Source organism: Sus scrofa, chromosome 18 (assembly GCF_000003025.6).
Source record: "Sus scrofa isolate TJ Tabasco breed Duroc chromosome 18, Sscrofa11.1, whole genome shotgun sequence".
NCBI lineage: Eukaryota > Metazoa > Chordata > Mammalia > Artiodactyla > Suidae > Sus > Sus scrofa.
The window spans coordinates 48,647,901-48,664,673 of NC_010460.4; the positions used below are offsets into that span (position 1 = coordinate 48,647,901).

At 48.1% G+C, this 16,773-nt stretch overlaps 1 protein-coding gene across 2 annotated transcripts in view; it reads right to left on the reverse strand.

Moving 5' to 3' along the window:
* Positions 1–16,773, reverse strand: part of VOPP1 (vesicular, overexpressed in cancer, prosurvival protein 1) — an 85,936-nt gene that overhangs the window by 39,978 nt on the left and 29,185 nt on the right. For both annotated transcript variants that reach the window (XM_021079345.1, XM_021079346.1), the window contains exon 2: positions 5,130–5,188. In XM_021079345.1, coding sequence (XP_020935004.1) covers positions 5,130–5,188 — 59 coding nt within the window. The remainder of the gene's footprint in view (positions 1–5,129; positions 5,189–16,773) is intronic.

Consider the following 16,773-nt stretch of genomic DNA (forward strand, 5'->3'; position numbering starts at 1 on the left):
GACGTCTCGGAAGCCCAGAACCAAAGTACAAAAAAGGAGCATTTTAATTAAAAGCTGTTGAAAGGGCAGCCCATGGACAGGATAGAAAGGAAGTGAAGTGAGTGGTAGGAGGAAAGAAAAAATAATAGGACAGAGATTTGAAATGCATGTGCCTTCTCTGTTCAGATTCCAAAGGCAAAAAAAAAAAAAAAAAGTAAAGGAGTTCCCAAAACGAATCCGACTAGGAACCATGAGGTTGTGGGTTTGATCCCTGGCCTCGCTTTTACCACCCACAGTATACGGAGGTTCCCAGGCCAGGGGTCACATCAGAGCTGCAGCTGCCAGCCTATACCACAGCCACAGCCACAGCCACACGGGATCTGAGCCAAGTCTGCGACCTACACCACAGCTCATGGCAACGCTGGATCCTTAACCCACTGAGCAAGGCCAGGGATCAAACCTGTGTCCACATGGATACTAGCTGGGTTCGCTAACCACTGAGCCACGATGGGAACTCCAAAAAACATGAAAATATATTTCATTTGTACTTATACATATGCCCTAAATGAACAAACTGCAGCAATCAAAATGGTGACAAAGGGAGAAGGCAGAGCGATAAACCCTGGAGAAACCAACCAATCAGGTGAAAGTCCCTTCCCTGCTGAGGCAGCTACAGTAGAAGCCTAATGATCTTTTTTAAAAATTAGCCTCTGTTAGCTTGAGGGCTGTGAGGCTAGAATGAAATTCAGGAGCATGGAGAGCCGCAAAGAAGGAGCAGTGCCATATGGGATTTCTGGTGAGCAAATGAAATTAGATTTCAAATGGAAGAATAAAACCTCTCCAACACATGTGTAACCTGGGCGTTCCCTCCCCACGATGCGCCAGGCTAAGTACTGAGCACACGACAGAGGTGTCATTTGCAAGTTATTTTCTGAAGGAGAAAAAAAACCCTGTAAGAGAATGAAAATAGCATCTTGAGTCAACGTATCTATTTAGGAGAGTCTCACATAAAGCACTTTACCCAGAAGAAATGAAAAGTGGAATATACCAGGAGCATTACATATATCCGCAGGTGAGGCCTGTGGAAGTTGCCTGGCTAATGGCTGAACCGGAGCTGTGACTGCTGGCTTGCACCACAGCTGCAGCAACACCAGATCCAGGCCACTTCTGTGACCTACACCACGTCTCACGGCAACGCTGATCATTAACCCACTGAGCAAGGCCAGGGATTGAACCCACATCCTCATGGATACTCGTCAGGCTCATTTCTGCTGAGCCACAACAGGAACACCAGGAATATATTTTTTTAAATGAGATCTGCTATAACTCATAAATTTTAAAAATATCCTATCGAAGTGTAGTTGATTTACAATTTTGTGTTAATTTCTGCTGTACATCAAAGTACATGCAGACTCTGACTCATGATTTATTTATTTTTTTCTTTTTAGGCTGCACCTGTAGCATGTGGAAGTTCAAGGGCTAGGGCTGAATCGGAGCTGCAGCTGAGGCCTAGGCCACAGCCACAGCAATGCTAGATCTGAGCTGCAGCTGCAATTTGCACTATGGCTTGTGGCAATGCTGGATCCTTAAACCGCTGAGCCAGGCCAGGGATTGAACCCTCATCCTCAGAGTTCTTAACCCACTGAGCCATGACAGAAGTCCCTAACTAATCTTTCTTTCTTTTTTTTTTTTGCTTTTTAGGGCCACACCTGTGGCACATGGAAGTTCCCAGGCTAGGGGTTGAATTGGAGCTACAGCTGCCGGCCTACACCACAGCCACAGCCATGCAGGATCCAAGCTGTGTCTGCAACCCACACCACAGCTCACAGCAACACCGGCTCCCCCACTCACTAAGCAAGGCCAAGGATTGAACCTGCATCCTCACGGATACTAGTCCGATTCATTTCCACTGAGCCATGACGGGAACTCCCTAACTCATCATTTTAAAATTTAATGAACTAGTCAATTATGGATTAGTGTGCCACAGCTCCCCCTGGCACCTGCACCACCGAACCCCAGACACCAGAGGCGCAGCATCCCAGTGCCCTGAGCAGACCACAGGGCTGGACCTTGATGCAGGGGCACTTGAGCCCGAGCAGACTCTCCTCTACCTGCACCACCGTCTGGGTTGCATCCACAAAGGGGGCTGGCTTCGGGCAACCAATACATTTTCCGCGGCTGGTGTCCTGTAAAAAGCAGCTCTTCTCCCCAGCACCACACTGAGTGGTGGGGAGACACCCACGCCCCTCCAGGGTGCAGGCAAGAGGCAGGTCAGTCCGGATGAGAGCCAATCTTGTGTGCATACACAGCAGAGCTGCGAGCTGGCCTTGGGTGTGTGTACATGTGCAGATGGTTTCAGGGCTGACCACACACAGGCCCTGAGTGTACGCTGACCTGCCATCAGAAGGTCCACACTCGTGGTCACATTTCATGAAGATGCTAACTCAGAAAGTCCAGGGGGTAGGAAAGGATAGAGCGGTGATGGAAATGGCTGGAACTGGACGTAGATAGTGACTTCACAACACCGTGGCTCTACCATATGCCACGGGGCCGTTCATTCTACAATGGTCAGTTCTGTTATGCAAGTTTCACCTCAGTTAAAGAAAAAATAGGAGTAGCCTGGTGGCCTAGTGGGTTGAGGATCCCTGCTGTGGTGAGGGTTCAATCCCTGGCTCAGGAACTTCCAGGTGCTGCAGGCATGGCTGAAAACAAAAGTCACAGAGCAAATATCTGAACCCTAATCTTCTGGATCCCAGAACACTCAAAATCTCTGACTAAGGACAAAGTACCAGAATAGGGGTACATGAAAACAGGGAGAGGAGTTCCTGCTGTGGTTCAGCGGTAATGAACCCGACTAGTATCCACGAGGATGCGGGTTCGATCCCTGGCCTCACTCAGTGGGTTAAGGATCCTGCGTCGCTGTGGCTGTGGTGTAGGCCAGCAGCTGCAGCTCCAAATCAACCCCTGGCCTGGGAACTTCCATATGCCGCCGGTTCGGCCTTAAAAAAGAAAAGAAAGAAAAGAAAACAGGGAGAAACAAGCTGGTGGTAATCACACCGCAAATGCGAGGACAAGCACTGAGCATCTAGCGCTGAGGCCAAAAAAACGCATGTCACGGCCCCGTCCCAGAAGCACTGCGTGAAGACTCTCCAAGATGCTGTATCAGAGCCCACGAGGAAGGAGGAAGAGATTCTGAAGGGAGGAGGAACGGAAGAGTCTGCCAGGCAGAGAACCAGGAAACGCCTGAGGGGAACCAGCAAAGCCAGCAAGGACCGGTGATGCGGACGGGGTAGAAAAGCACCCACACAAGTCCACTCAACGTTCAGGGGGTCCCCTGTGTGCCAGGCCCTGTCTTAAGCTGTGGGCCCTAAAAGGCACATGAAAAGATGCTCGACATCGCTAGTGATGTGAGAGGAACGCAAATCTAAACTGCAACGAGATACCCATCACCTCACACCGGTTAGAAGGGCCGTCCTCGAAACGTCTACAAATAACCAACGCTGGAGAGGGAGTGGAGAGAAAAGGACCCCCCCACACACACATACACTACTGGAGGGAATGCAAATCGGTGTGGCCACTATGGAAAAGAGTATGGACGTTCCCCCAAAATTAAAAATAGAATTGCCAATTCTCCTTCTGGGCATATAGGCAAAAGGAACGGAAACAAGATCTCCAAGAGACATCCGCAACCCTGGGGTTCACGGCAGCGTTATTAACAGTAGCCAAGACATGGAGACAACCTAAGTGTCCATCAATGAACAAACGGATCAGGAAAATGCAGGACATATACACACAATGGAATTTTATTCAGTCCTGAGAGAGAGCAAAATCCTGCCCTTTGCAACAACAGAGCTGGACTCAGAGGGCATTATGCTAAATGAAATAAGTCAGACAAAGAGAGAGAAATACTGCATGATCTCACTCACATGTGAGAAGCGGAACAAGCAGAGAATCGATAAGAGCAGAACTTGAGTTCTTGTCGCTCAGCAGATGAAGAACCCGACTAGTAACCTCGAGGATGCGAGTTCGATCCCTGGCCTTGCTCAGCAGGTTAAGGGATCTGGCGTTACTGTGAGCTGTGGGGTAGGTCACAGAGTGGAACCGGTGTTGCTGTGGCCGTGGCATAGGCCAGCAGCTACAGCTCCAGGTCGACCCCTAACCCAGGAACTTCCTAGCTGCAGGGGAGTTTGTAAAAAACAAACAAACGAGCAAAAATTATAAAACTTCAAAGCACAATCAAAAACGATAATCCAGACAGGTAACCTGGCCATCTAGATAGGTGGCTCAGCAGAGCTGGTGGCTAACACAGCAGACATTTAAGATACATTAAAAACAACAGGGAGCAAATACAGCAGTCCTTTAATAAGAGTAATGCTGGCAGGTGCTGAGAACACAGGAAGAAGCATAACCTGACCGGACCTGACAGGCTGACTGCACCTGTCTGGGGAGCGGCCAAGGCCAGGTGACCCTTGCGATCAGTCACCTCTCCCTCTCACCTGCACACAGTCACAGCAGCTGAGATAAACGCTTTTTCCTGTCCTGCTTAAGCTCAAAAGTCTACTCTTACTACCTCTGCTCCCTGTGCCCAGGAAGATCCACATAACCCAACATCACTTTGGAGTTCCCATTGTGGCTCAGCAGTAACAAACTCAACTAATATCCATAAGGATGCAAGTTCGATCCCTGGCCTTGCTCAGTGGGTTAAAGATCTGTTAAGCTGTGATGTAGGTCGGAGACACTGCTCGGATCTGGCATTGCTGTTCTGTGGTGTAGGCTGGCAGCTACAGCTCCAATTCAGCCCCTAGCCTGGGAACTTCCATATGCCATGCGTGCAGCCCTAAAAAATGAAAAAATAAATCAACATAACTTTGACCTTGCTCAGACACCTTGCCCTCTGTGACCAATCACATACGAGCTAACAAGCAACACAGAACAAAGCACCTGGAATTTCACGATGTCCTCAAAGAAGCTGCTCTGAGCATCCTTAAAGGGTCGCCTGCTCATATGGGGGCAGAGGCAGGTGTAACCAGGGGTGGAGGCCTCCAAGGCTGGGCCTGGCCTATCCCATAACGAGTCCTGTAACTCACAAAAGCATTTCCAGAGAAAGATGTGACCACGGAATCAAACAACAGATAAGTGCAAATACTTACATGTAATATGTTGGATAGAGTCCTTCAAAATACCAGCAATGCTTTTTGGCCTCTGTGCACTGGAAAGAGAAGGAAAAAAAGCTTTGTCAGTGGAGAGTAGTTTGCACATTGTCGAGAAAAATCTCACGAAAAGAAGCAGGAAGAACGAGTGACTGCAGCTTCAAGTGTGAGAAGCAGGGGCTGGGGGTTCAATGAATGCCAGAGAGATCACCCCCAACGCGACTTCATTTCTTCAAAAATTTTTAGGGAAGAAAACATAGGAAAACATCTATTTCCCCATCGTTTTTCTAGTCTTTCATAGCTCTAAATACAAGGGCATAAACAATTCATTAAAGTGTAAATTAAAAACCAATCCGCTTAAAACAAATTCACAGGGCGTGCTACTTCAAATACCTAAAGAATGCCAGAGATAAAGTATTGCAAAGATTTTCTCCGACTTTTATTTTTGAGAGACTTTTCACAGAGTTTTAACATTTCTAGAGCTTTACATCTCAGAATACAGTTGACTCCTAGAATCCAGGGGTTTAGGGCACCCGCCCTCTAGAGCTGAAAATTTACAGAGCCTCTGTGCCCACAGCTCGACAGATGACAGATCCTGTAGGGCTATAGTATTTATCATCGAAAAACTTTTTCCAAGGAGAAAGGGAGAGGGCGGGGGATGGACGGGGAGCGTGGGGTTGGTAGATGCAAACGACTACAGTTAGAATGGACAAGCAATGAGCTCCTCCTGTACAGCACAGGGAACTCTATCCAGTCTTTCGGGATAGAACACGATGGAAAACAGTTTGCGAGAAAGAATGTCTCAACGCCGTTCAGAAGAAACTGATACATAACTGTAAACACACCGTTAATACAATGCCAACAATAAAAGAAAAAAAGAGAAAAAGTTCGCATGTGAGTGGACCCATGCACGTGGTACTCCAAAGCCACATTCAAGCCACTGATCCCCAGCAGGCACCCACCTCTGCCAGACTCTGTAGGTCAGACTAACGTGATACGTCAGTGGTGGCCCTGCCCTCGCTCCTCCCCGGGGATGAGCGACGACAGGGGGGAGGGATGACAGCAGCCTCCCCTGTGCTTTCCAAGGAAGTCGACGCTGAACTTTGCAGAGGGCAGGGCAGGACAGGTGCAACGCCCCACCAGGGCTTCAGTATCTCACACACCCACCAAGGGAGAAGACGCCAGTGGCACCAGCTGTGAGTGAGCACTCCAAGCAGAAACCCTCTGACCTAGCTGAGCAAGGCTTTTCTAAAATTATTCCACCCGTGCCATCATTTTTTAAAAATACACAACTTTCTGCCTCCGCGATCCAGTTCACTGGCCCGTATGTGTCAATAACACCTTCAAAGTGTTAGGGCGCACAGCTCCCCGCAGGAAAAGGCAATGAGACAAAGGCAAGGCAGGGACTAACCGACTCGCCCGACACTCCCCCCACCCCCGGGATGTTTGGTAGTGCCCTCCTGCCTCAGGCTGCCTGACAGCTGCAGGAAGTTCGAGAACAGGACCCCCGCTCCCCCACCATCTCCAGCAGGATGCGGAGGGAGGGAGTACGAAGGTCGTGTAGGCTGAGTTAGATGGGTCATGCAAAGAGCACCAAACACTGGGTTTTTTCACATGTGCTTTAAGACGCTCAGAAGCACATTCAGGCAGCCTGAAGTGACCCAGTTTTACTAATGGAAAATGAGTTTAATTTAGACGAAGTTAGCCCTTGTCCGGTTGAAGAAATGAAGTTCAGATACCCAGAGACATCAATTTCTTTTGGCAAGGAAGAGCAATTTCAGGTCTCTGCCTTCCATGAAAATTCGTGTCCCTGGAGTCTTCTGTGATAAACAGATAAACCGAGTCTTTGTGCCAGGGGGCACTTCCAACGTCTCTTCTTTATTCTCCAGCACTAGACACGGACACGCTTTCTTGGAATTTGACACCCAAGTTCCACACACAGCCAAGAAACAGGGCCCAGATACCAGCCCTGAGGCTCAGGACACCAGAGCCCAAGTCTGAGAACCGCCCCTTCCTGCTGCCCTGGCCCCTCTGACAGGCACGTCCACTGCCCACGAGCGGGCAGGTGCCTCGGGCAGCCGGTGCTGTGGGAGAGCCCTTTACTTGAAGAGATCCACACCCATGGCACATGGAGGTTCCCAGGCTAGGGGTGGAATGGGAGCTGCAGCTGCCAGCCTACGCCCCAGTCACAGCAACACAGGATCCGAGCCATAAACTCGACCTACATGGCGGTTTGCAGCAACGCCAGATCCTTAGCCCACTGAGCGAGGCCAGGGGTCGAACCCGCATCCTCATGGTATTAGTCGGGTTCTTAATCCACGGAGCCACAATAGGAACTCTGTCTCCTAACTCTTAAGGAAACAACAAAAACAGCAGCACGATTGCCTTTCAGGATTTTTTTCTTGAGTGCGAATATGAGGAAAGCTATTTTAGAGATTAAACACTGGGGGTCCTGACAGGTGTCTTGCTCAGAATCACAATGTGTCCTTACGGTAGACTCATCGACAGGACCCCGAAGAACCTCCTCCGCCCACTGCCCGCTCCCCCATATCGTCCTACGACTGTACCACAAGGACAGAAAGAGAAGCAGGGCCACTCCTCGGGCCGGTTCCCAACTCCCCCGTCAGCAGGGAAGGGGCTGGGGGAGGGGCAGCTCCCAGCCCCCACCCCACCCCGGGCCTCCTCCGCCCTCGGCTGCTGCCGGCTGGCTGCGGAGCGGTGTGTATCTGAGAAGCACAGGTCCCAGCCACTCCCACAAGGGCTGGAAGGACGCTTCGCAATACCCGCAAAACAACCGGTGCATTCCTCTTTCTCATCACTGCTTCCCTCTCCACAAATACAGACCCGCACACAGCAAAATTCTGGAAACTACGTAAGCGCCCACGCCCAGCAGGCTGGTAAAACAGAGGGCAGAGGCCCATACAATGGACGACTAAGCTGGCACAAGGAACCAGGTCTCCCAGCATCGGTGGGAAATGACTTCCAAGAAGCAGCGCTTAGTGGAAAAGCATTTGCAGGCACATGGCACATGTTCATGGAAAAGGAAAATGGTACATTTGGTTAATTTTGTACCAAAAGACTCACAGGAAGGGTACAGTAAAAAGTCATGAAAATGCTTGTCCTGGAGCTCCCTTCGTGGCTAAGCAGGTTAAGAACCTGACACAGTGTCCGTGAGGATGCAGGTTCGATCCCTGGCCTCACTCAGTGGGTTAAGGATCCAGTGCTGCTGTGCCACAGGTGGCAGCTGCAGCTCCGATTTGACCCCTCGCCTGGGAACTTTCATAGCCACAGGTACAGCTCTAAAAAAGAAAAGAAATGCTTCTCCTGTGGGGGGTTGGGGATGGGGGGGCAGAGGAGGGACGGAGAATGAGGATTCTCTGACTATACTTTTTCATATAGGTTGATTTTTGATTTGTGCAAATGTTTTTCATATTCAAAAAATAAAGTCAAAAGGATTTTTTTTTTTAATCTACTTTTCCCAGCCTGAAGAGCTCCCATACAAGCCAGGAGCACCCACGCGGAGGGAGCTGGGATCCGTGCTCACGGGAAACTTGGAAGGAAAAACACTCCCTCGTCGTGGGGCCCTCCTGCCCCTCAGATGTCAAGGGCCTTCCTTCTACCCACTCTTGCTCAGGCATCCCCCAATTTCTTCCTGGCATTTGCTGGGGTACCCACTAATTCCATTAGCTCCCCTAGGCTTGTCGGTGGCTCTCATTCAGTTATTTACCAGTAACCTTTCACCACTTTTCACTAAGCCACTCAAATAAGACCTACTTTTGTTTTCTTTTTATTTATTTTTATCTTTTTTCTTTTTAGGGCCTCACTCATGACATACGGAGGTTCCCAGGCTAGGGGTCAAATTGGAGCTGTAGCTGCTGGCCTACACCACAGCCACAGCAATGCCAGATCCTTAACCCACTGAGCAAGGCCAGGGATCAAACCTGTGTCCTCATGGATACTAGTCGGGTTCATTACCGCTGAGTCACCATGGGAACTCTAAGACCTATTTTTAAAATATTAACTCAGTTTGTTCCGTCATAAGAGGCGCCCTTAAAAAAAAGTTACAAGGATGTTTCCTGGTGGCCCCGGTGGTTAAGGATTCCACATTGTCACTGCCGTGGCTCATTGTCACTGCTGTGGCTCCGGTTGGATCCCTGGCCTAGGAATTTTCTCATGCTGCGGGCGCAACCAAAAAAGAAAAAAGAAAAAAGAAAATGGTATGGCTATATTTCCTGAAGTAGAAGGGGAAAAAAAATCCCTTTTAAACGGAGCTACCTGCATTTAAAACATAGTTCCATTGTATTGTTACTGAAATCAGTTTCAGTTCTTGAAATGTGCTAATGTCCAGGGAACTCCTTCACTATGTGGGACTTTTACAAGAGCTTTCTTGTAAGGAATGTCATCCTATAACAAGGCACATAGGCGACACCTCACAAAAGTGCACCCATTATTTCATCGTACGGTTGGACAGTACGAAGAACACAAGCCGTGGTTCCTTCAGCAGCTGGAAAACGCCCAACAAGGACTGGGAAGTCGCACCCTTTCTAGTCTGAGCCTCTCCTCCAGTAAACGCTGGTTAACCGAGCACCAGTGTCAAAGGCGGCCTGCACAGCACCTGAGAGGCCTCTCGGTGAAAACAGAGGGCTCTTAAACCTCAGTTGACAGGGTGGGCAGTGCAGAGGGAGACTCCTGCTGGAAGCCACCCAGGATGGAGGGCAGCTTCTGCCGAGTGGAAGTGCACCAGCAAAGCCACAATTCCTCTCCAGAGTCCTACTTCCAGCAGAAACACAGGGATTCCAGGCAGAGCCAGTTTGCTGGAGCTTTGCAGATGTGGTCAAAATGGAAGTTTGGGAGTTCCCATCATGGCTCAGTGGTAACAAACCAGACATAGCATCCATGAGGACGCGGGTTCAATCCCTGGCCTTGCTCAGTGGGTTAAGGGTCTGGCATTGCCATGATCTGTGGTGTAGGTCGCAGATGTGGCTCAGATCCTGTGTTGCTGTGGCTGTGATATAGACCGGCAGCTGCAGCTCCAACTGGACCCCTAGCCTGGGAACCTTCATATGCCACAGGTGCAACCCTAAAAACAAAAAACAACAACAAAAAAAGGGAGTTCGTAAGGGAGGAGTGGGGGGTTCTCCGGGGGACTCCCCAACACGGGTGGGCTGTCAGAGGCGACCCCATGAGCAGGCAGATGGCAGCGAGGGGAAGAGCAGGAAGAAGGCACTGTGCCAGGACAGGGGGGCGCGGGCCAGGATCGACACAGCCCCCTGAGGAAGGATGGGTTAAAGTCTAGAGAAAAGCCTGGGTCCCAACATGACTCCACTCGCTGGCCACGTTAGGCCGGATCTTAGCTTCCTTTACTTCTACAACGGGACAGGCTCTCCTCCCCGCTAAGTTTATAAGGGGGCTTTGTGACGTAAGCCAAGACTGATTATATCAAAATGATTGGGGCACAGGTCACTGAATCCACAGCCAGTTAGCAACTCTATCCCGAAATGTGTGTCCTGAAGCAAGCGTTCTTAATTCTCTGGAACGAGTGACTCCCGAGGTTCATTTTACTGTGATATCTGCCATCTAAGCCGAAGCGATGCTTCTAAACCTCTTGAGAACAAAGATTCTAAATATGTGATACCTGACATTCTGGAAAACCACAGTGCTCCGTTTCCCAAAAGCTCCCTAAAAAGAATACGCACCTTTCCAAAAAGAGGTTGTTTTTGTTTTTTCTTTTTACTGCCACACCTGCAGCAACAGGAAGTTCCCAGGCAAGGGGTCGAATCAGAGCTGCAGCTGTTGGCCTACACCACAGCCACAGCCACAGCCACACGGGATCTGAGCCAAGTCTGCGACCTACACCACAGCTCATGGCAACACTGGATCCTGAACCCACTGAGCGAGGCCAGGGATCGAACCCACATCTTCGCAGATACTAATTGCGTTCTTAATCCTCTGAGTCGCAACGGGACCCCCTCAAAAGAGTTTTAAAAGTAAATAAACTAAGAAAAAAAAAAATCAATTGCAGGATTTTGTGTCCACCCCTAAAAGTAGCTCTACCACTTCTGCAAAGATACTATCGTTGTTTCTCCAGCATTGACCGTCTACTGAAACAGAAAATACACGTGTTAGGAGAGCTCGGGTCAGCTACTGTCTGTTGCCGACCGGGCATCCTCGACAGCCAGGCCACTGGGCCATGTTCTGGGCGAACAGCAGGCCTTCGATGAGCTTAGGGTGTAACATTCCTCCCACGTGTCTAAGAGAAGCAGAACAGCACGGCCATCTATTTCCTGAAGAGAGCGCCAAGAGAGGCAACACACAACTGGAGAACCATTAACAAAGCAGCATCTGTGGGATGGTGAGAAAGACATCCAGTGACAGGAGCAGTCCAAGTGAGAGAAGCTACGATTTACACAGGAAAAGGCGGGTCAGGCATCTGTACTCGGGAGAGAAGGACGGTCTGTTATTCAAGGGCAGGGATATTCATAAATGTCGTTAAGCCCTTCTAAATACAGTTATCCACAGTGAGCCCAGACCTAAATAAGCCCCAAGGAACAAATCTTTGCTAATCCCAAAGAGTAATCCTCAGATCCATATAAATTATTCGACATTGAGAACTCTGTCTAGTCACTTAGGATGGAGCATGATAATGGGAGAAAAAAGAGTGTATACATGTATGTGTAACTGGGTCACCTTGCTGCACAGTAGAAAAAAAATTGTATTGGGGAAATGACAATGAAGAAAATTAAAAACAAATAAAATTGTGTTTAAGATAAGGAAAATAAGTAAATAAATAAATAAATTGTCTGACATCTCTCTCTACTGAATATAGCAAGAGACAGGATGCCACCGTTTAATAAGAGAGCACATCCTTTTTCTATTCCAAGTTCAAGGAATAGCTATACCACCACCCTGGTTGGCTTTGAGAGAGCTGAAGCCGCCTGTGACTCTGGGACACGTGTGGCCAGAGCAAGGTCTAAGGAGTTCAAAGCACTGAGGATTTTACCTAAATTCCATCCCTTCTCCTTCTGTTCAGTGGAGGTTAAAGTGGGATCTTTTTCTTTTTCTTTTTCTTTTTAGGGCTGCACCTGAGGCATATGGAATTTGCCGGGCGATGGGTTAAACTGGAGCTCCAGCTGCAGGCCTTTGCCATAGCCACACCAATGCCAGATCTGAGCCCCATCTGCAACCTACGCCACAGCTTATGGCAATGCTGGATCCTTAACCCACTGAACGAGGCCAGGGATTGAACCCACATCTTCACAGGTTCTTAACCCACTGAGCCACAACAGGAACTCCCAAGGTAGGATCTTTCAATGAATAGTAAACTGGCAAACAAGGGCTTCACTAACAGAATTAATCCCAAAGACACCTGAAGAGTAGGATACTTATTTTACATATTGTAGAAATAGAGGTGCCACATGACCCAGCAATCCCACTCCTGGGCATCTGCCCAGACAAAACTTCAATTCAAAAAGATCCATGCACCCCTACGTTCACAGCAGCACTATTCACAATAGCCAAGACATGGGAACAACCTAAATGTCCATTGATAGATGAACGGATTCAGAAGATGTGGTACATTTATATAATAGAATACTACTCAGCCATAAAAAAGAACTAAATAATGTCATTTGCAGCAACCTGGATGCAAGGAGAGATTATCATACTAAGTGAAGTAAGTCAGAAAGAGAAAGACAAATATAGAGAACAGACTGTGGTTGCCAAGGCGGGGAGGGAAGGATTGGGAGTTTGGGGTTAGCAGATGCAAATTGATATATATATAGAATGGATAAATAACAAGGTCCTACTGCAGAGCACAGGGAACTACATTCAGTATCCTGTAATAAACTGCAATGGAAAAGAATACAAAAAAGAACATATGTATGTATAACCGAATCACTTTGCTGTATAGTGGAAATTAACACATTACACATCAGCTACATACTTCAATAAAAAATTGCTTTTTAAAAGGGATACAAATAAACATATTGGCAGAACAGAAACAGACTTTGAAAATAAACTCGAGGTGACCAAAGGAGACAGGTTGGGGTGAAGGGGGACGGAGGGGGGTTTGGGATTGGCACAGGCACACGGAGGTATGTGGAATGGGCACCTGCTGTGCAGCACAGAGAACTCGACCCAATCTTCCACGAAAACCTCATGGGAAAAGAATCTGAAAGAGAATGGCTGTGTGTACACAGACGACTGAGTCACTTTGCTGTACGGCGGAAATTCTCACGACATCATACATCAACTTGACTTCAATGAAACTTCTGACAATGAAAGAAAAATAATAATAAAGCTAATTTTCCCTGAAAAAAAAAAAAAAAAAACCCTGAACTCCATATACACACCATGAGAGCTGGCTGCCATCAGCTCAGCCCAGTTAGAGTGGTCACAGCCCCCACAGTCTGAGCCAAAGGAGCTTCCGGAGGCCGGCAGGTTCCGTGCTCAGAGCCAGGGACAGAAGCAGGAGGCAGGGACAGGCCTGGGGCAAATCTGATCAAGAATTTACGGAGGGGAGCTCCCTTTGTGGCTCAGCGGTAACAAACCCAACCAGAATCCATGAGGACGTGGGTTTGATCCCTGTCCTTGATTAGTGGACTGAGGATCTGGCGTTGTCACGGCAGTGGCTCTGGTCACTGCTGTGACACAGGTTTGATCCCTGGCCTGGAAACCTCCGCATGCTGCACGTGCAGCAACCCCACCCCCACCTCCCAAATAATGACAATAAATTATCTTTTTTGTGATAGTGGAGATGGTTTTGTTCACTGTTCATTTTGGTAATCAGTCTTCAATTTTCTATATGGAACTCGTAACATTTTGCTTCAAAATTTCTATTAAATTTTACTTGAAAAAGCAAATTATCTACAGTCCAATAAAGAATCGGAGAGTGGATATAAAGGATATTTAAATCAAGGAAATACAACTGGCTAACAAAAGTGAATAGTATCCAACTAGGAATTAAATAAAAAGTTAACAGATGAGCAAAGTTTGAAAAATAACATACACGACCAGAAAGGGTTACTGAAACAAATACTCATACAGCGAGCAATTAAAACCACATTTATAAAAATGTTAACATCATGGAAAATGTTCTCACATATATTTAACGATGCACAAATAAATATATATTCATAGGAGAAAGAATGGGACAATATAAGCCTAACTTTCAAATGCTATTTTTGGACGGTGTGATTTCTTCTGAGTAACTTTACAAATATTTCTCTGTTGAGTCTTAAATTCCTCTAACAATAATCTGAAGCTGGTGTGGCAACAAGGCAAAGGATGCAGAATCCTAAATTAGTGCAAAAGACAGGGTCCCTTCAACATTCAGCACACTCAGGTGTTTCAGAGCTATTTTTGAAACAGAAAACCATGCTATTTTTGAAACATAATTATCAATATAAAGCATAATTATGAGAATTCATAATTTATGAGTTCTCGCTCAACGTGAGCTTTCAGCTGTGTTGGAAAAGCCACGCTTCTCCCAGGCTTCTCCATTACTTCACACACTACTGAACTCACAACACTTGTGACACCAAGCAACGCTCTGACGCCAGCTGGGGGTCCTACAATTCAACTCAGTCTGACCCCACCCACCTGGAGAAGGCATCAGGCCCCACAGGCTATGGGCTCAGTCCCCCAAGACTGCCCTACCCCCCTCCCCGCTCAGAGGCCAGCACAGGTCCACGTTATCACCTGTGCTTCTGACCCACCAGCGATGGCTCACAAGTTTCCAAGGCTCCTGCCTTGGGTTCTATTAATTTGCCAGAGCAGCTCACAGGACTCACGAAAATATTTTAGTGACTAGAACACGAGTTCCCATTGTGGCTCAGCTGTGTAATGAACCCGACGAGTATCCATAAGGATGCAGGCTGGATCCCCGGCCTCACTGAGTGGGTTAAGGATCCAGTGTTGCTGTGTCTGTGGTGGAGGCCAGCAGCTGCAGCTCCAATTCGACCCCTGGCCTGGGAACCTCCATATGCCGAGGGTACGGCCCTAAAAAGACCAAAAAATAAAATAAAAATAAAAAAGGCATATCACTCAAGAACAGCTGGATGGAAGCGATGCATAGGGCAAGGTGTGGGGGGAAGGGTGCAGAGCTTCCAGAGTGGACTGAAAGTTCCAGTCCTCTAACGATACCTGTGGTTCCCCTGGAAACCGCCTCCATCCTCAGGTGACCTCAGGTAACCCAATTCTTGGGGCTTTCCAAACGTCACTCCACTAGCCTAACCACATACACCTTTGCTGGAATAAAAAGCAAATATATACAATTCTCATTATAAATCACAAAATCAGAAAAGGCACCCATTTCCAATGCACAGTTGGCTGCGTTTTAAAATTTTACGCAGCTGTGCATGCGGCACCCCTCAATCCAATTTTAGAAATTTCCATCACCCCTCAAAATTCCCTCATGTCCCTCCTTCTGCAGCCCAGTCCGGCTTTCACCCCAGCCCAGGCAGCACAGATCAATCCTCTAGCTCTACAGCTTTGCCTTTTCTACAAGAGTCCATGAAATAAAATCGTACAACTTATAGTCTTTGTGTGTGCATGTGCGTGTGCATCTTTTTAGAGCCTCACCTTGGTACATAGAGGTTCCCAGGCTAGGGGTCAAACTGGAGCTGGAGCTGCCAGCCTACCCCGCAGTTATAGCAACTCGGGATCTGAGCCTCATCTACGTCCTACAACACAGCTCATGGCAACACCGGACCCTTAACCCACTGAGCAAGGCCAGGGATCGAACCCACATCCTCATAGACACTAGTCGGGTTCATTACCACTGAGCAAAGATGGGAACTCCAACTTAGAGTCTTTAATGTCTGGATTCTGCCCATCAATGTTGCATTTATCAGCAGTTCACTCCTTTTTAGTGCTAAATAGTATTCCATTGAATGGATACACCACATTTTATTTATCCATTCATTTGGGTGGCTTCCTGGTTGGGTGACGATGAATAAGGCTGCTATGAACACTTACCTGCAGGTCTTTGAGTGGACGTGTGTCTTCATTTCTTGGGGAGATGCCTAGGAGTGGGATTGTTGGGTCATACGGCAACACTACATCTAACTTCTTTTTTTAGCCACCCTGCAGCATAGGGAGCTCCTGGGCCAGGGATCAGATCTGGGCCAAGCCACAAACAAGCTGCAGCTGCGGCAACGCTGGATCCTTAACCCACTGTGCTGGGCCGGGGAGCGAACCCAAGAGGCTGCCGATCCTGTTGCGTCAGTACAGTGCAGAGTTCCTACATTTAACTTTTGGAGGAGACTCCAAACTGTTTTTCTTTTCTTTTCTTTTGTCTTTTCTAGGGCTGCACCCGTGGCATATGGAGGTTCCCAAGCTAGGGGTCCAATCAGAGCTACAGCTGCCGGCCTACACCATAGCCGCAGCAGCACAGGATCCAAGATGCATCTGCAACCTACACCACAGCTCACGGCAATGCTGGATCCTTAACCCACTGAGGGAGGCCAGGGATCAAACCTGCAACCCCACGGCTCCTAATTGGATTCGTTTCTGCTGCACCACAATGGGAACGCCCCAAACTGTTTTTCAAAAAGCTGCACCATTTTATTGACTTTTTTTTTTTTTTTTCCTGGCCATCCCTGCAACAGGCAGAAGTTCCTGGGCTACAGCAGTCACAACACTG